The sequence below is a fragment of the Indicator indicator genome, chromosome 3 (assembly GCF_027791375.1).
Source record: "Indicator indicator isolate 239-I01 chromosome 3, UM_Iind_1.1, whole genome shotgun sequence".
Lineage (NCBI taxonomy): Eukaryota > Metazoa > Chordata > Aves > Piciformes > Indicatoridae > Indicator > Indicator indicator.
In genome coordinates, this window is record NC_072012.1 from 50,162,784 (window position 1) to 50,182,129 (window position 19,346).

Genomic DNA, 19,346 nt, shown 5'->3' on the forward strand with positions numbered 1-19,346 from the left:
AGTCTCAAATGTCATTTAACAGCGGCTTTTTTTAACTCCTGACCTCAACACCAAACACTAACTCTGTACAAACTGGAGACAATCAAACACATCAAGTTTTGCTACTTATAGTTCTGGGAGAAGGAAAAAAAAATAAAAAATATTTTTTTAAAAAAATCTTAATAGTCTATGGGCAAAGCTGAAACAAACATTCTTGAGAAATAACAGCAGATCCAGAGAGGTGATTCTGCCACTTTGCTCTGCTGAGACTTCACCTGGAATGCCATGTCCGGCTCTGGAGCCCACAACACAGGAAGGTCATGGACCTGAAAATGATCAGGGGGTTGCAGCACCTCTGCTATGAGGACAGGATGAGGGAGCTGGGGGTGTTCAGCCTGGAGAAGAGGAGGCTCTGGGGAGGCCAAATAAAGACCTTCCACTACATGAGGAGGGCTACAAGAAGGCTGGAAGGGACTGTCTACAAAGGCCTGCAGTGATATGATGAGGGTCAATGGCTTCAAACTAGAGAAGAGTAGACTTAGATTGGATGTTAGGTACAAGTTTGCACCATGAGGGTGGTGGAACACTGGAAAAGGCTGCCCAGGGAGGTAGTTGAGGCACCATCCCTGGAGATATTCAAAGTCAGGCTCCAAAGGGCTCTGAGCAACCTGATCTAGTGAAGGATGTCCTGGCTGACTGCAGGGCGATTGGACTAGATGAACTTTGGAGATCCCTTCCAACCCAAAACATTCTGTGATTCTATGAAATAATTCTTTATGTTCCTTTTAAGAACAGACAAGTAGAAATTCCACCTTAGCTTCCTGTCACACTTTTTTTTTTCCCCTTAAATACAACAGAATTCAGGTCAAACTATACACAAAGTTTGCATGCAGGAGATACAAATTCAAGAGAGCTGTTAAGAGTATGGAGTTTCTTAAAAACCACTTTAAAAGTCCGATGTTGGGAAGAGGCTGGTAGGTGTTTTCCCTCAGTACTCTTTTGTAATGGATGCCACATGTAGATTACCATATTTAATAGGTCCAATGAACTGCTCCTCTTCACTGCTGCTACTGTCTAACAGCGGTTTTCTCCAGTATTTTGGTCTCCATTTCCTTTTATCCTTCCATGTTGTAAAAGGAGGTGCTATAAACAAGCAAAGTGGTAGATATTCTTTTACTTACTGTATTCGAGATGAAAACATATTTGCTAACAAAGGTTTTAGATAAAAAACATTCTGTGAGCACAATACAAGTGTGTAAGTTCCAAATATTGTGCTCAAATATCTAAGTCACTTTTCCAAACTGGACTCCAAAAGTATTTATATTACTGCCTTAAAACAAACTCTGCTGCCCATGAGCAGAATTTGTAGTAGTGAGATAAATAAGAAACAAAACCAATAAAAAAAATATTCTTGGTCTGAAACAAATCATCAAGGTATTTCTGTAATTAAAAAGCGTCTACTGTATTTAATCTGCCAGGTTACTTACTGTGACTTTTGCTCTCGTTGACATTGCTGGCCAGGAGAACAGCCATCTGATCCACTGACATACGGTCTCTGTTTATACCAAAAAGTTTTTCTATGTATTTTTCTGAAATAAGAATATTTATATCTTAGGTAAATTGAAAAAATTGGGTAACCCCACAGCAATTTAGCACAGCCTATGCTGAATGAATGAAATCCCAGTGGTAATTGAACAGACTAGAACAAAGAAACAAAGAGCTGAAACAGTTCTGTTCAGCATTTTGCCTATATGCAACACTGCTGTTTGAATGCAATGAATGGAGTATGGAAATGAAATAAAGTGGAATTCAATAAATTCCAGCTGCACTGATATAGACCAGTCCAGCAGCTACAAAAAGAAATGAGGAAGGGGACAGGAAAGATTCCACATCCCTTGCTTCCCAATCCCCTGAATCCCAGTGATATTTGATTTACTTTGAGTGAAATGTTCTACAAATCAATGTGGGCTTTTTTTTTTCCTTTCTGTAAACAGGAAGCAATTATCCACTACAAAAGACCAAATGGGACAATGGTAGAAACCTACTTTTTATACAGCTGTATCTGACATCTTGCATTACATCCAAGTCCTTGCAGCACCTACAGCTTTTAATGAAAGCCTCTCACTTCAGAAAAGAATCTTTGTACACAAAGTGACCAAAAGACTTAAACACCTGTGGCAGTGCTGATTTCCTCCTCGGTGCTTTTTTCCGAGCAGCCAATCAGCTCTAAATTGTAAGACAGGATATCCTGAAACAGCTGCTTGCGGCTAAGAGTGCAATCTTTCATGTGCTGCCTAAAAGGAACAAAAACAATAAATGCATTTATCACAGCAACAAGTTAACAAGGGCTTGCAACTAGAGAGTTCATTTTCTACATGCTAGGGTGAAGTATACAAGGAGAGACTGAGGGAGTTGGGGCTCTTTAGCTTGGAGGAGGCTGAGAGGTGACCTCATTGCTGTTGATAAAGATGTGCAGGGTGAGTGCCAAGAGGCTGGAGCCAGGCTCTGCTGGGTGATGCCCAATGACAGCACAAGGGGCAGTGGTGGCAGTTGAGGCATAGGAAGTTCCATGGAAACAGAAGGAAAACATTTTCCCCTGTAAGGGTGTCAGAAGACTGGAACAGGCTGCCCAGGGGGGTTGTGGAGTCTCCCTCTCTGGAGATATTCAAGACCTGCCTGGATGTGTTCCTGTGTAATCTGCTCTGGGTGCTCCTGCTCTGGCAGGGGGGGTTAGACTGGATGAGCTTTCGAGGTTCCTTCCAGCCCCTAAAATTCTGTGATAAAGACACTGATACCCTACAATATAGCCCACTTTGATACTTCTGTTAAAAAGATTTGGGTCTTCTCTGCACTTAAGCCTGCATTAATAACTTAATCCTAGTTTTAAGAGTAAGGCTATAGTGAAATATGACAAATCTCATTTTGCACTAACACAAACCCACAGTATTTACAACTTTGCAGTTTAAATAAGGTATTCTAAGAATTAGATAGCACTCTGTATTTAAAGATTCCAACTAAGGTTTGATGTTAACAGCTAAAAGCTGACCCAGAACCTGCCTATTACTGAAAAGGGCAAGAGAGGTGAAATCCACTCACGTTTTAGCAGTTAGAAGTTTCCAAAATAACTTTATTCCTGATGAATTCATATCCATTTGCTCCTGTACCAATTTCAATATGCTGTGCAATGCTAAGAAACTCTTTTTAATATAACACCAGACTTAAAAGCATTACTGACCAGTATTTTTATTACCAGCCAGCATTCTCCCAGAAAACTAGAATTCCACTACTCCAGCAGCATTATTCCTACCTAAACAGATAGCATTTGGCATCTGCTTTATTTTCAGTCAGCAGCATGATACATCTCTAGTATGCATAACAGTATCATCCACTACCTGAGGTTCCATGACGATCTGAATTTATGCTGAATCTACAAAGCAAGAAGAGTCTCATCCAAATTGCAAGGTAATTAAGAAGGTGAAATATTTCTGCTTTTCTGAACTTCTATCCAAAAAGCCTCCATTCTTCACAGCTTAGATAAAAGGGATTTTTTTTTTCCTGCCAAACAAGGTGAGGCTCGACAGGGCTCTGGGCAACCTGATCTAGTTGAGAGGTTGTGGAGTCTCCTTCTCTGGAGACTTTCAAGACCCATCTGGATGCATTCCTGTGCAAACTGTGCTGGATTCTATGGCCCTGCTCAGCACGGGGCTTGGACTTGATGATCTTTGAAGGTCCCTTCCAATCCCTAACATCCTATGATCCTTTGATCCCATGTCCCTGCTGACTGCAGAAGGGGTTGGACTAGATGAGCTTTGAAGGTCCCTCTTCCAACCCAGAGCAGTCTCTGACTCTGATCAAAACCAACTTCCTCTCCTAGAACTTGTGGACAGGCTCACTAAACACAGACCTCTTCAAGCAATTACCAAGGTGCCTCTTTTGGCGTTTGAGGCAGACATCTAGAAGAAAGCTTTAGCTCAACCCACCAACAGCCACAAGAACTCACCACTGACAGTCGTCATCGTTACAGGTGCCTGTCAGATCAAAGCGGCAGAAGCACTGCCTTGGCTCAATCATATTGCTGTAGGTTACTGAGCTGAGGTGCAGCTTCTCCTTCGTTCGAAAATAGGGACTAAACCTGAAAGGAAAAAGGAATTATTCTGACAAAGCGTGACGAGCTGACATCAGTTTATAAACCAAACATTTTAAAAATAATCAGTTCTTCTGCATTAAAATCTGATTATTTCTAAACCCCTACTACTATCCAAAAGTGCTGCCAACCTATGACTTAGAAGGAAGGTAGAAACAACAAGATGGGGAGGAACCAAAACAGTACTTCTCCATCTAAATAGATTCTAGATTCTGTTCTGGCATTCTCTACTGAGAAATAGGATCTCAGCTACCTGAAATGAGGTTGGATTTAGGAGGGGGTAGGTCTCTTCTCCCTAGTGTTAGGTGATAGAACAAGAGGAAACGGCCTGAAGTTGTGCCAAGGGAGGTTCAGATTGGATATTTGGGAATGAGTGGTCAGGCATTGGAATAGGCCACCTAAGGAGGTGGTGGAGTTTCTGCCCCTGGAGGAGAAATGTGTGGACATGGCACTTTGGGACATGGTTTAACAGCCATGGTTGTGCAGGGTCCTGCATCTGGGTTGAGGCAATCCCAAGCACAAATCCAGGCTGGGCAGGGACAGGCTGGAAAGCAGCCCTGAGGAGAGGACTTGGGGGTGCTAGTGGACAAGAAGCTCAACATGAGCTGTCAATGTGCACTTGCAGCCCAGAAAGCCAAGCAGAGCCTGGGCTGCAGCAAGAGAAGTGTGGCCAGCAGGGCAAGGGAGGTGATTCTCCCCCTCTACTCAGCTCTGGTGAGACATCACCTGGAGTACTGCATCCAGTTCTGGAGCCCCTGTTACAAGAGGGATATGGACATGCTGGAACATGTCCAGAGAAGGGCCACCACGATGATCAGAGGGCTGAAGCTGCTCTACTATGAGGAGAGACTGAAAGAGTTGGGGCTGTTCAGTCTGGAGAAGAGAAGGCTCTGAGGTGACCTTCTTGTGGCCTTCCAGTATCTGAAGGGGGCTACAAGAAAGCTGGGGAGGGACTTTTTAGGCTATCAGGTAGTGACAGGACTGGGGGGAATGGAATAAAGCTGGAAGTGGGGAGATTCAGACTGGAGGTGAGGAAGAAGTTGTTCCCCATGAGAGTGGTGAGAGCCTGGAATGGGTTGTCCAGGGAGGTGGTTGAGGCCCCATCCCTGGAGGTGTTTAAAGCCAGGATGGATGAGGCTCTGGCCAGCCTGATCTAGTGTGAGGTGTCCCTGCCCATGGCAGGGGGGTTGGAACTAGATGATCCTTGTGGTCCTTTCCAACCCTGACTGATTCTATGATTCTAAATAGCAGTGTAAAATACTTAAACAAGTAGAAATACACAGAAGTCCACAAGCTAATACAGTCTTCATACCTGTAGGATTTAAATACTAGAAGAGGACTATGATACACTCCAAAGGGAAATGGTTTTGCTTCAGTTTGTTTGTTTTGTGAAGTAATGAAATCCACATCCACTGAAATTTCCTGGGGAAGAGATAAACAGATATACAGCAATTGCATTAACACTGAAAAATAATCTTTATATTCAGTCTGAAAGCATTTACCTGACCACACAAGAGATCTTCCTTAGGTACTATAAAGGCAGTACTTTTCACTAGCAGCTCTTTCAAGCTGTCAGCTTTAGCATACAGTTTTTTCAGTTCCTCAATATTCAACCCAAGGAACAGTTCAGGCTCTTCTGATGCCTTTTTAGAAAGTTTATTTATAGTTTCTTGTTTTGGAGTGTCCATGTGCTTAAGGTTTGGTTTAGTGAAAGAACTGGACTCTCTGAAAGATCTCCTTCGCTCTCGGTTTGAATTGGACAGAACTTCATCATCAAAGTAGTTTTCTTCACTGTCCAAAGACAATTTATCCTGTGTAAGATCATGAAGTGATGGCTGAGGTAATGCAAACTCAGATTCCTCTTCTGCATGAGGTGCAATATTTGATTGTTCCTTGGTCTGAAGTGCACGGGCCTCCTTCAGCTTCTGAATCTTTAAAGCATATTCATACTCCAGCTGCTGCAGTCGTTTTTTCTCTAGTGCAATCAATTCTGCTGAATGCTTTTTTGGACTTGATGCAGGGGAACTCTCCAATTTCAACATCTTGTTTGGCTGGAGAACAAAAACAACAAAAAAAGAAGCCTTTATTTCATTTTTCAAAAAGAAAAGGCTGAGGGGAGACCTCATTGCTCTCTACAACTACTTGAAAGGAGGGTGTGGAGAGGTTGGTGCTGGTCTCTTCTCCCAAGTCATTAGGAGAAGAGGCAATGGCCTCAAACTGCCACTGGGCAGATTTAGACTGGACAGTAGGAAACATTTTTTCTGGACAAGAGTGGTCAGGGATTGGCATGTGCTGCCCAGGGTGGTGGTGGAATGCCCAAACCTGGATGTGTTTGAAGGTGGTTTGGATGTAGTGTTTGGGGCTGTGGTTTAGGGGTGAGCCTTGTAGAGTAGGGTTCTGGATTGGACTCGGTGATCCTGAGGGGCTTTTCCAAACTGAATGTTTCTGTGATTTTCACATTTAATGATCTAGTGACAGAAGGTAAATGTGAGATGAGTGTGACAGTTTGAACTAGTACCTGGATTAGACACTTTGAGAAGATAAATAACGTTAGGGATTGGACACAGAGTGACACTAATAGATAGGTTAACATTCATCCCATTGCTGTGTTGAAAATCTTATCTTTTGTACCACAGATAGCTCTTGCTATTTTCTGCCCTGTTGCTTCTGCTTGCAAATTCTGTCTCTTTCTCTCCACGGCCTTGCCAGATCATCTTTGTTTTGACTACACAGTGTGAGGTACCTGGGAGAAGGAAGGAGGGGCAGCAAGAAGGGGTGGGCTGCATACAGGCTCCTTTGGGGGGAGAGGGGGAAAGAGCTGACTTTGTATAAGGGAGTGTTTATGGGGTAGCTAAATTGTGAATATATGTAAATATACCCAGCAGAGCATTTTCAACTCATGCTAGAAAACTTCTACAAACAACAGGAAAACCACATGACAGTTTGCCACAATTCAGCTGGCAGGTTGTCAGGTTTTTCAATAAAAACCACCACATCAGGTGCAGAGCTTCAACAGAAGTTCCAGTCACATTTAAAAGGCATGCTACAAATCATGTAGTGGTGTTGAGGGGGGACACAAAGATCTGCATGAAAATTTTAGCCTTTGTTTTCTGTACTTTGTTTCAACATAAGACCCGATCCCCTCCTCAGAGTCCTTTCTAGATAGTTTTAACAAGATAACTGATGTCTAGAGACAAAATATTTCCATCCCTCCTTCACAGGCATGTAGCTCCTCTAATTATTTATCTGTTAAGGACATGCTCCTGGCACAGAAATGCAGGCTTTGAACAGTATTCTTCTTTAAATGATTAATGCTTCATCTGTGGAATTCTAAAAAAAATGTAATAAACCTTCAGGAAAATTCTTACAAGGCTTTGGAAAGGCTTTTCCTATTTTGCTGAAATCTCACCTGAACTAAGTTTCTAATCAAAACTGCTAGTGCTGTTCAGCTCCAGAATAGCTTAAACACATGCAGACTTACTCCAAGATGATCTTGCTCCCGCTTCCGTTTTCCAATTTCCTTACTTGCTACTGCTTTTGCTCGAGCAAGTTCTTCCCCATATTTTAATGCCAGAGCTTTTTTCACTGTAACTCGTTGCTGAACTTTATGAATCTGAAAAAGATATATATATATATATATATATATATAAAAAAATAAATACAACAGTAAGATAGATCGTTTCAGATATGGCCACATAAAATACAGTCAGAAAAGACATGGGAATTAATAATGATTAATTCAAAGAAAGCCTACTGCCTCCAAAAATCAAGCATCCCCTTTCAAGATTTCCAACTCTAGGGAAGAGAAATGTTTCAAAATTAATGTTACTTGTTCCTGAAGCTTCTTGAGAAAGATCTTATTAGCATTCAAGATCTTCTCTGTTGCTTGTAGCTGTTCGGTTAGTTTGTTGATTTTGTTTTCAGCAATTCGAACATTCTCTCTCTTCTTGGCCTCTTGTTGCAACAAATGCTTCAAGACAGATTCATCCTTCATCAACAGAATCCTAAAAGCAGAAAAGCCTTGTAAGAAACTAGTTTCCAAAGGGAAGTTTCTCAGAGCTCACTGCTCCTCTGAAACCTTAGTTATTTAAGAACCCAGCTCTTTTTCACTTAAGCAACATTCTAAGTTTCTCCAGACAGCCTTAACATCCATGAAGCAATAAACACTGATAGTACATGCAGCAGATTTTAGCATCCCAAGTTCAGCATCTCAGTTTAAAGCAGATGAAAACATTCTACTTGTGAAAAAATGGGAAGCTAGTAAGGCCAGGCTGGATGTGGTTCTGGACAACTTGATCTAGTGTGAGGTGTCCCTGCCTATGGCAGGGGAGTTGGAAGTAGATGACCCTTGTAGTCCCTTCCAACCTTGACAATTCTGTGATGGTAAGCAAGTGGTGCATCTTTAATACTGGTTTAACATTAAGACATCCAAAACACATATTCTTGCTTTAAGTAACAGCCTAATTTTTCCTTGGAGTACTTACACACATTAGCAGACTGCCAAATCACAGCATTATGGCATAGCAGCAGAGTACTTAATTATGAAAAGCTACACATTACAGGAAGCAAGATAAAGACTTTGATATAATAGTGAGTAAAGGGGAGGGGAAGAATGTCCTTCATGGCTGAATCACAGTTTGTGCACCAGACCACAAAGAAACAATCAGGTGACAACAGAAGTAGAGAAGGAGGATGCAAAGCACTTTGTTTTTCACAGTAATTTGGAAGAAGTGTGAGACACATGGAAGAGGCCTGGTACAAAGATAACCAGCAAATAGGAAAAGCTTCAACCAGCATGCCTGTTCTGCAGAAGCACTCATTTATAAACAAATGGCACACCCCTCTGAAATGTGCTACCCTCCAAATGTAGTAAGTAGTGAAAAGCACATTCATTTTCTCGTATTTCAGAGTTACTAGGTGGCACAGATATTCTAGTCACTGAAGAGAAGTACATCTGAAAACAGTCAGCATGCCAAATCATACATAAGTCACCATCAAACACCACACAGGCACTACAACACAATTCCTTTTGTGCAGTTGAATTCAAGGCTGTTCAAGACAACAGAAGCCCAGTCGTTAGCTGTACTTTAAATGCTACACATTCAAGCAGATCTACTATGTTCATGCTGCTAAGCACACAACCTGTGACTTATGACAGCAAAATACACACCTGTTTTTCTTAAGCTTTGCTTCTGCTTCTGTGACTTGTTTTGTCACTACTGCTATCCTTCCAATCCCATCAACTTCACCATCAGAGTTTGCAGGGGATGAATTGTTCCTCAGTGGATCAGACTTTATCAAGCGTTGCTTCTCACGGCTAAAACAGATGTTAAAGGCAAAGACGTTCAGTAGCTTCAACATTCATTTGGATGTGTACTCCTTCAAAATCTTAAAAGTAGCAGGACAAGATTTCAAGTTAAAATGAAAAGCTTTCCGTAACTACAATCAACTGCTCCAACTCAGTTCAAATCCAGAGACTTTTCTTCAATCTTCTACAAATCGAGCGGAGAACCTGGTGGTTTCCAAACTCACATTTTCCTTCTAGTTACAACAACAGACTACAAAGAACATACTTTGTATATTAACCATTAAAATCAGTTGTACCTGGCAATCTCTTCTTTTAAGAGTCTGTATTCTATCTTCTTATCTTCTGGTAGAGCCTCTGGAGTTCTCATTGGATCATTTTCTTTTTCTGCTTTTGGAGGTGCTTTGATTTTCGAGGCCTGTTGCAATGAGGTCCAGGTCAACACCAGTCAGACCAGTTTAAAATACAGCTGTTAACTACTATTTTTAAGAGGCATTTCAGCACAAACTTAAAGCTGTTTAAGGCTGATATGATCTTTTAAGACAACATTTTTTGCTAGTAATTAAAGATGCACTGAATTAATTGGGGGGAGGAAAAAAAATAAAGAAAATCTCTCTTCAGGATGTCATCTTAACAAAAAAACAGAAACAAAACAAACAAACAAAAATACCACCACCAACACCACCATTAATTGTCTTATGCAATCCAAATTAAAAAGTAATGGTCCAGGCAGGAGTAATGTGCTCACCTCTTGACCTAATTCTGAAGTTTAACTTCCATACACAAAGCAAAATTACAGAATAAACCTATTAAATGCTGATAATGTTTACCTCAACGTTTCTCCTTGCTTCTTTGATCATAGATTCTAGTCCTCCAAACACACTGCTGGTGGAATTAGATGGCTCCCCATCAGACTCACTATCATCAGAGTCATTTAATGTAACCACAACAGACTTGTGCTTTGGAAGCTGTGGGGAGAACAGAAGAAATTTTACAGCAAGAAGAAAAAGTCAGAGACAAATACAACTGAGCACGTATTTACTAGGAGAACATAAGGAGGTAAACTTTTGTTATCATGGCCCTCCAATCCCTATTCTTGACACTATCAACATGTAGGGCTCTTTAGCTTGGAGCAGAGGAGCCTGAGGGGTGCCCTCATTCCTGTTGATAAAGATGTGCAGGGCAGTGTCAGGAGGAGGGAGCCAGGCTCTGCTCAGGGATGTCCAATGACAGTTCTTAAAATAAGGACTGTACTAACTACTTCTGAATGTACTACTGATGCATCATTTTGCACCCCCAGAGCAGAGTAGGGGAAATTCCAAATTATATTGCTTCAAGAAACAGAGCAAGGCACTGGTCCTCTCCTCAAATGTCCTCTGGTTGTAGCTCCATGGAAACCTAAGTTAACCAGGTAAGGCACTCCATCCTTCTCCTCATCCTCAGATGCCCAATATACCCCTTTATCACTGGTTCCTGGCACTAAAAGACCAAAGGTGCCAAGCCAATTTTGGCACAGATGTGTAGAGTAAACTGTCTCCAGCTGCACTCCTTGTTTTTCTTCTAAGGAAAAAGGTGAGAGTGAGGAAGGGGAATGACAGCCTCAGCTGTAGCACAGGATCTCTTCATAATGTTCCAAAACATTTTCAACCTGTGGTGAACAGACCCCTGAGTGTCCATAACTACTACAAAAAAGGGTTACATTGAAAAAGCAAAGCAGTATCTGCATGTTGTTTCACTGTCCTCAGAGATCCTCAAATCCACAGAAGATACACCAAGGTCTGTAAACTCAAAACCTCTTCTGCAATACGGTACAGCATACTCAAACCTTCAAAAGCTACCAAGCTCCCCAAACTAGGAAACTTGATTTCAAAACCCTGAGGAATTTATATTTTCTGTACCTTTGTGATTTTTCCATTTCTGTATGCATCCAACAATGCTCATAGCAAAACCATCAGGTTTTGAGTTCAAAATTAATTTTTTTTAAGTTGACTTTTTTAGGCTCTAGTAAGTAATATCAAATACTACAGAAGTTAAGAAAACTCATAAGCATTCAATACAAACTGCTTCTAAGAGCAATTAATACTTCCACATCACATTGCTTTCACAGGAAACACAAACACCTATCTTATATATAAACATTCTACATTCCAAGCTACTTTTAAAAATTATTAAACAAATGCAAAATGCTTTGTTCCATTAAGCCCTTTTGTCAAGGTGACTAGCCAAGCCAGCTGATTCAAACACAACCTATTCACCTGTCTGCTGTAACTATGCTAACCAGCACCGGCAATGGGGACCGAATGTCAGTTGCAGTGTTTGTAACATTTCCATAATGCCTTTCTTTCAACAGCACGGCTGGTAAGAGACATTATGTTACTACAACAAACCAACACCTCCTCACCTGTTCACCTTCATTTATACAACAGCAAAAGGACAAAAGAATATGTAGTCATTTAAGGTTGGGTTTTTTTCTCAGAACAGCTTTAGTATTTAAAAATAAGAACATTTTAAAATGTAATTAATTATGAAGTGATTACAGGAGGGAATGAGCATGCCCAATTTGAACAATGACTATAGTTATATCTAGAATTTAAACTAGGTTGTAAAGATGGGTACAGACAAAATAAAAAAAAAATCCACTGAAAGCTGAAGAGCCAAGTTTTCCTACAGAAAGAGAAGGAGGCCTCAGAATGACCAAAAGGGGACCATCCAGATTGCTACCATCTTAACCTTTTTTTTTTTCCATGATGGCATCAGGTGACCAAGTGATCACAGTCTATTCACCAGCTACAGTCAGACTTCATAGCAATATAGCCTGAGGGATAATGCATATTCTTCCCAATTCAGTTAAAAAAATTGGTTTATTAGAGACATCATCAAGTGAAAGGCAAAGGTGTGGACTCAATCACACTGTTCATTAGAGAACCTGCACAGGAAGGAGCTACAACAAACTAAGCTTTGTAACAGGTAGTGTTAAAATAATCACTTACTGTCCACTGTGTATGGTTCACCGCCAGAAACACAACAGAAGGGTTTCCAGTGTGGCTCAACACAGGCAAGTATGTACTCAGAACTATTTCCAACAATCCAAGGGGACTGCAGACATCACAATAAATGCTAGTTGCACATGCCACCCATGACTATTCAAACAGAAGTCAAGCCATGGAATATGGCCTGAGCTCACATAACTAAGCCTGCTGTCTGAACAGAATACTCTCTCCTGCCTTCCACCTGCACTCATAGACATGCCATCTGTCACCACTTTTGTGCTAGCTCTGATGCTCACACAGTCTTCAACAAAAAAAAAAAATCCACGCCCAATAGAGGGAGAAGTACTTTTTTTCCCCACCCAAGGTTACTCTTCTAAACAGTTCAACATGTTAAGCAATCAGACTGATGCTCCAGACTCCTATTTAAAAGAAGGGAGACACCATTTGGCCAGCAGCAGGAGAAAGAGCAAGACCAGCTCTTTTTTGGCAACAAACAATGATCACATTGTCTTAACTACCACTGAACAGCATGCATCAGGCTGTGCTAATCTGGAAAATAAATTAACTGCATTTACGGTCTCTCTTAGTTCAGATGAATTGTGGTGTGTTTTGATGCTCTCAAGCTGTAAATTCTTACTTCAGCGTCAATTTTTTTCTACAAGAGCACATGGATTATCAAAGGTACTAATAATTCAAATGCTTAATTGAAGCTCCACCATGCTCTGCTGTATCACTAGAAAACCTCAAGTCTGCTATTCACTTCACAGAATGGACAGGTTGGAAGGGACCTCTGGAGATCATCCAGTCCAACCCCCCTGCCTGAGTATCATCACCCAAAGCAGGTCACACAGGAACACACCCAGGTGGGTTTTGAAGGTCTCCAGTGAAAGAGACTCTACAACTACTCTGGGTAGTGAAAAAGTTTTTTCCTTATATTCTCATGGAACCTTCTCTGCTCTAGTTTATACCCATTGCCCCTTGTCCTGTAAGTATCCTTCTGATATTTTATTTGGCTGTATTTCTGTCTCTGTGGATTCTGTTCAGTTTTCCTGAGCACCCAAGTGATCTGCCCATTTTTTCCACCAGCAGCCCTTGCTATAGCTGTCCTCTTTCTGAGCTGGCTTAGATTCCCCCTGGAAAGTTGCTGCTTGCTTACTTAGAGTGTTGAACATGGAGATGCAGCACACACTCTGTCATACCCTACATGCTGAGTTACTTTTGCAGTACTTGAACCTTTAGGAGCAGCAATTGTGTTAGTGGGGGTGCCATGATGAGGTCTAAACCTAAGGACAATTTCAACTCACAGCCCTATTAACAGAAAGCACCAAGAGTTCCTTACTGTGATCACTGCTCGAGGAGGCCTCGGCACTCTAACAAACTTTGTATTTTGCACCCGTGGCTGAGACACTGTATTAATACTGACAGCAGACAGATTGCTTCTTGGCACGGACTGCAAATTATCTGTAACAGGAGGGGAAGGTGGACCACTGTTACTTGAAGTTTCCTGTAAAATAAAACAAAATCACAATAAAAAATATACACTACACACAACTATTTTAGAAGACATAGCATAAATTACATCCTTCCCTACACATGTTGGAATTTGGAATATGGCAGACCATCCAAATGTGTTAGACAAACCCTGACATTCTGCAGTAATAGCAGAAAGGCACACAACAATATGCCAGTTAATCACAGGTCACCTGCAAAAGATCCATCATATTTTTGTGAGACCAAAACCACAAATTTTGCTTCTCAACAAAACCCCCAAAACACAAAAAAACCCCCAACAAAACAAAAGTTCACCTCTAACTCCTTTTGCTAGAATAAAGTTGTGTCTTGTTTCCTAATTGACAGCTGATACTTTTTTTTTCCAGAAAAAATCATCATTCCCATGAACACGCTCAAATTTTCAGTACCCTGAGGTTTCATCATTGCTTCAGAAACAAAAGACAAGCTGCAATTTACAATTCAATGACTGTTCCTGAGTGCCATTTTTCTTGGTTTCTTTTGGAAGGCAGTGGAAATTACAATGATTTTTTTTTTTAAGTCAACAGAAAGGCAGCATACAAAAGCCATACAAAAGGTCATAGTTAAGTTCTGAACAAGATTATCACAAAAATGATCAAGCGGCTGAAGCACCTCTTCTATGAGGAAAAACTGTATGTTGGGGTTGTTCAGCCTGGAGATGAGACTCCAGGGAGACCTTACTGTCACTTTCCAATACGTAAAGGAGGCATGCTAAACATATGAGGACAATCTTTTCAGCAAGGCCTTTTGCAATAGGACAAGGCAAAATGGTTTTGATTTAAATGAGGGTAGATTTAGATTCGATATAAGGTAGAAATTCTTCAGTGAGGGTGGTGAAACAATGGAATGGGCTGCCCAGGAGGGTGGTAGATACCCCACCCCTGAAAACATTCAAGGCCACGTTGGATTGGGCTCTGAGACCTCCCTGTTCATTGCAAGGGGATTGGACTAGATAACTTTAAAGTTACTCTCTAAGCCAAACTATTCTATGGTCCTACTCTATGATTGCTATCTACAGGTTTACATACAATAAAGAATGGAGTACCTCAGATCTGAAAGCTCGTTTGTTGGCTAAAGATTTGAGTAGTTCTTCTCTTAAGAGCATCTCCTCTTCCTCTTCCTCATCAGCAAATGGAGGTTTTGGTGGCTGTTCAGGTTCCTCAGGGGGAAGAGGTGGCAGGGGTGGAGGTGGCTCGAGAGACACACAAGAAATACCCTCCATATAAAGTTGGCTCAAAGATGGTACAGGCTGAGATTAAAAAAAAAAGAAAAAAGAAACAAACAACCATACACAAGAGTTTGAAACATGACAATTACTACTACTTTATGTTTTAGAAGACACAGATCTAAATTACTTCATGGTTTAAAAATAATTCAAACTGGAGTAGATCTAGATCACTGTTAAAGGCTGCTGCTAAACAGTAATTACTCAAAGGTATTAACAGAAACAAGGTTACATTTGGACAGCAATGTAGTGCAGATACAAAAACTAAAGGTAAGTGAGAATCCAGAAGCAGAGATGGCATAGCCATGGAAATATGGCTGACCAGATAGGTCCACACTGCTTCTAAAATTAGTCCTTTATGAATTTGTCTTAGCTAACAAAACAACAATTTCTCTTAGTCAATAATTCAGAAGCTGTCATGGCAGGGAATGGCAACTTTCTACTGCTGTAAAAAGGATACCAACCATTCCATGAGGAAAAGTGGTGGGATAAAAAAAATCCACACTAATTCAATTTCCATGTGGACTCTTAGGTAAGACGACAGACAGCATATATTCAAAATGTACCAAGTTTGAAGGACTGTGATGAACTATGTTTTTGGTTGCTTCCCCCTCATCCCAGGTAACAAGTCAGAGAATAAGCAGAGAATAAGCATACCTAGATCCATGGCCTACAGATAAGAGGCAAAGTTGCCCTGGACTAACAATTCCAATTTATTATTTTTCCTTATATGCTTCAGGCAACTTTTGCTTTCTGTTCCAAAATAGCATACCTCCAATAACTAAGAGAGAATTTTAGTTCAATTGGAGAAAGCTTCCATTAAACAGGAATTTGATCAGCCAAAATATACTTGAAATAAAGTTTCAAATAAGCAGCCACAAGTCTATCAGATAGCTCAAGAAAAATCACCAAACAGATCAGTATCAAAAAGATAATCTAAATGTAACCCCAACTTTAGCATTAGAAATGAGAGACTTACAAACACTTTCAAAAACACACTCATTTCAAGGTTACTTACTGGAATTGGAGGTGGCAGTGGCAAGGAAATGGGTGGTACTGGAGGTGGGAAATATCCTATTGGACACTCAAAGAAAGGAGGTGGCATTGGAGAAGAAGCTGCAATGAAAAAAAGTAGGCGGTGTAAGAAATCTGGCAGATAATTACTAAACATCAACTCATGCTTATACTTCAACCCCTCTAACAAAGCAGAAGGAAGGGACAAATGTTTTTACTATGCACCAGTTTGAAAGGTAACACCAGACACAGCACAGTGCATTTATTTCTTAGAGATGTAAATATAACAAGAGTAGTTGCTTGTCCTTTTTCTGTTTTACACACAAAATGCGACTACAGCCTAACAGTACTGGCAAGGTAATGATTCAGAATGATTGAGCCCTCATGCTTAATTTGCAAGAATCTACCTTCTTCAGTTGGGTATCTCAGTCGCTCAATTACCGGCTACCAAAAACAGCACATAAACTAGGACAGCAGCAGACCAAATGCAGAGCTGATACTGAATCATGCAACAAAACTAGAGTTTAAGATGCTTTCATGTTGGTAAAAGCAAGTGCAGTATTTTAGCAAACTAACGTATATGGAAGGCTAACAAGAGAGGAGAGCGGGGAAAAAACAAAGGAAGGTGAAAAGCAAGACTATAGTGGTTTTATACCACACAGAATTTGGCATTCACCCCAAACTGAGTAAATAACCACACTCACTCAGAATTTGGAAATTAAATGAAAATAATGTTTACAAAAGTAGATAGATGCCAAGTAAACTAAATATAAGAAGTAATAAACATATACACACATATAACGAACAATATAGTCCAGACCCTCCTTGCACACGAAGCCCAGAGGGCTGCTGCTGACTAGCAAGTTTTATCTCTTTCTCCTCGCCCCCACTGTTTCTTACCATAACCCAAACAAATGAGCAAGCAAGGTCAGAAGGAGAGACAAGGGGGGAAAAAAGAGCAAGGAGAAGAGAAAGAACAAGCTGTGCTCCAGACTATATAGAAAATTTGCAGACCAATGGAATGGGGTAAAGATCTCTCTTATGTTCTGTTCAGCTCCCTTAGGGATCATCCACCCCCCTTGGATTTTCTCAAATCCTCTCAAAGAGGAATGAAAATGGCCAACAGAGTAGTATGCTTATTGAAGTTCTCAACACACCACATTGAGATGGAACAAAGAAACCTGAATACCTCAACTAATCATCAAACTCAGAGTTAGGAACTTCTTTGGGATGGAAGCAACCTCTGAGGACATATGCCACAGCACAGGCACTCAAAGAAAAGCTGCCCCGGAAGTCAAGTTGTTAAGGGCTTTGTCCAGCCAAGCTCCAAGTATATTTGAGGATGGAGAATCCACAACACACCTGAAATAACCTGTTCTAGTGTTTGACCATTCTCTGTTAACAAAGTTTTCCCTTGTATCTAACCAGAACTTATTTTGCTATGATTTTTGTCCCTAGTCCTTATGTCCCACACTCCAAAGTTTGGTTGTGTCTTCTCTAACTGTAAACTAGGTAGTTGAAAACATCAGCAAAAGCCATCATTAACCTTTTCTTGAAAAACTCAGATCTCCCAGTCTCTTTCCATAAATGAAGTGCTCCATTCCTCAAAGAAATTTAGAAAACCAGGTCTGAAACAGTTTCCTCTCAGTCAAAAAAGCTCTTTGATAAACTCCTAGGATGTCACCATCTTTCTCCTACCATGAAACCAGAAAACTGATGCAGTCTCAGAGCTTAACAGCCCCCTCCAACCACCTGTCCATTACAGTCACAGTGCTACAACTGAGGCTGCAGTTTGCCTTTATTACCCACAGCCACACTGCTGACTCACAGGTTACTTCATGTCCACTGGGACTCCCAGGCCCTTCATTGCAAAGCTCCTGTCTATCAAGTCAGCACCTTGGGGGCCCTTACTTTCTATTTCTATACAGATGCTTGGAAATATAAGAGAAATTCTAGAGTACTACAATGGGAAGACTCTAACCTTGAAGGCCTTCAAAATACTACTACAGTGGAGATAAGAAAGTCAGAATTAAATCAAGATAATTAGCTCTCCTTAAAGTGTTAGTTCTATAACTGGCACATCTCAAAACATCACAGACTTTCCTTCTAAAATGAAAGCTCATTTCCTTTTTTTTTTTTTTTTTTAACCAATCCCCATATAACTGTAATTAAGTCTTACCTGGAGAGTTAGTTTCACTATCTGTATCCATAGCAACTTCATCATAATTGTCATACTGATAGATGCCTCCTGCACTGTCTGTCGACGGCTTATCCAAAGACCATCTCAAATCAGTATCTGAGGACTAAGCACACCAAAAAAGCCTGGTTTATTCAGCTGGCCTTATGCTATTCTTTTAGAGCAAACCAACTGAGACTGGAATTTTAGAAACAGGCCCTCATAATGCCATCTTCTAATTGCTTTATAAAAAAATAAAGATTACCTTTAAATCAAATCCATTGCAGGCAGTGACTTGAGAAATTATCTCTTGGCAGAGGGGGGAGGCGAGGGAGGGTGTCATGATACATATAAGCAGTTTTAAAGTATCTAAATAGGTCACTGTAAATCTGGTAAATTGCCATGGTTATATATTTTTGAAACACTGAAAGAATTAAATTCCTTTATTATTTCTGTTAATCTGTCATGGCAATTAACAAGGGCACTTGGACCTACCCTTGTTAGAAACAGTACAAAATTACACAAGGATCAACCTCACTATGTCAAAGGTTAGGTGTTTAGATTAAACACGTTCAGATTGCTCTAAGACTGATGTGTCCAGTGGAGAATCCTCTTACAGTCCCAGGAGCCAAACACCACACTTAAACATGCCTAGAGACTGTTAACTAATCAGATTGTTTAAAGAATGCCTAATACTACATCGATGTAAAGAGATGTTTAGTGAACAGTGAAAATACACACAACAGGTAAGTATGACTTCTTCAACTCTTCAGTTCGTGCCTTTCAGAGGCATACAGTAGATATTTTGGCAGCACTTGAAGGATCTTAGCAGCTGAACTGCTTCCATGATGGAAGAATTAATGCTGACAGTAATTTTTTCTGACATGTACTGTTTTAGAGACGTAACATTGGTGATTCCAGTGCCTTCTGCTAAGCTCAAGATGAGTGAATGAAGACAGCCTACCAGTGCAGCATGACCACCA

At 40.7% G+C, this 19,346-nt stretch overlaps 1 protein-coding gene across 3 annotated transcripts in view; it reads right to left on the reverse strand.

The window, feature by feature from the left end:
- Nucleotides 1-19,346, reverse strand: part of ZFC3H1 (zinc finger C3H1-type containing) — a 46,843-nt gene that overhangs the window by 18,695 nt on the left and 8,802 nt on the right. For all 3 annotated transcript variants that reach the window (XR_008489507.1, XR_008489508.1, XM_054399963.1), the window contains 15 exons: nucleotides 18,367-18,490; nucleotides 16,192-16,289; nucleotides 14,994-15,197; nucleotides 13,758-13,922; nucleotides 10,259-10,396; nucleotides 9,728-9,846; nucleotides 9,294-9,440; nucleotides 7,953-8,127; nucleotides 7,605-7,736; nucleotides 5,626-6,174; nucleotides 5,436-5,545; nucleotides 3,980-4,111; nucleotides 2,152-2,273; nucleotides 1,467-1,568; nucleotides 1,006-1,122 (listed from right to left, as the gene is read on the reverse strand). Coding sequence is in view for 1 of the 3 variants with exons in the window: in XM_054399963.1 (XP_054255938.1) it covers nucleotides 1,006-1,122; nucleotides 1,467-1,568; nucleotides 2,152-2,273; nucleotides 3,980-4,111; nucleotides 5,436-5,545; nucleotides 5,626-6,174; nucleotides 7,605-7,736; nucleotides 7,953-8,127; nucleotides 9,294-9,440; nucleotides 9,728-9,846; nucleotides 10,259-10,396; nucleotides 13,758-13,922; nucleotides 14,994-15,197; nucleotides 16,192-16,289; nucleotides 18,367-18,490 (2,434 nt within the window). In the remaining 2 variants the exon portion in view is untranslated. The remainder of the gene's footprint in view (nucleotides 1-1,005; nucleotides 1,123-1,466; nucleotides 1,569-2,151; nucleotides 2,274-3,979; nucleotides 4,112-5,435; nucleotides 5,546-5,625; nucleotides 6,175-7,604; nucleotides 7,737-7,952; nucleotides 8,128-9,293; nucleotides 9,441-9,727; nucleotides 9,847-10,258; nucleotides 10,397-13,757; nucleotides 13,923-14,993; nucleotides 15,198-16,191; nucleotides 16,290-18,366; nucleotides 18,491-19,346) is intronic.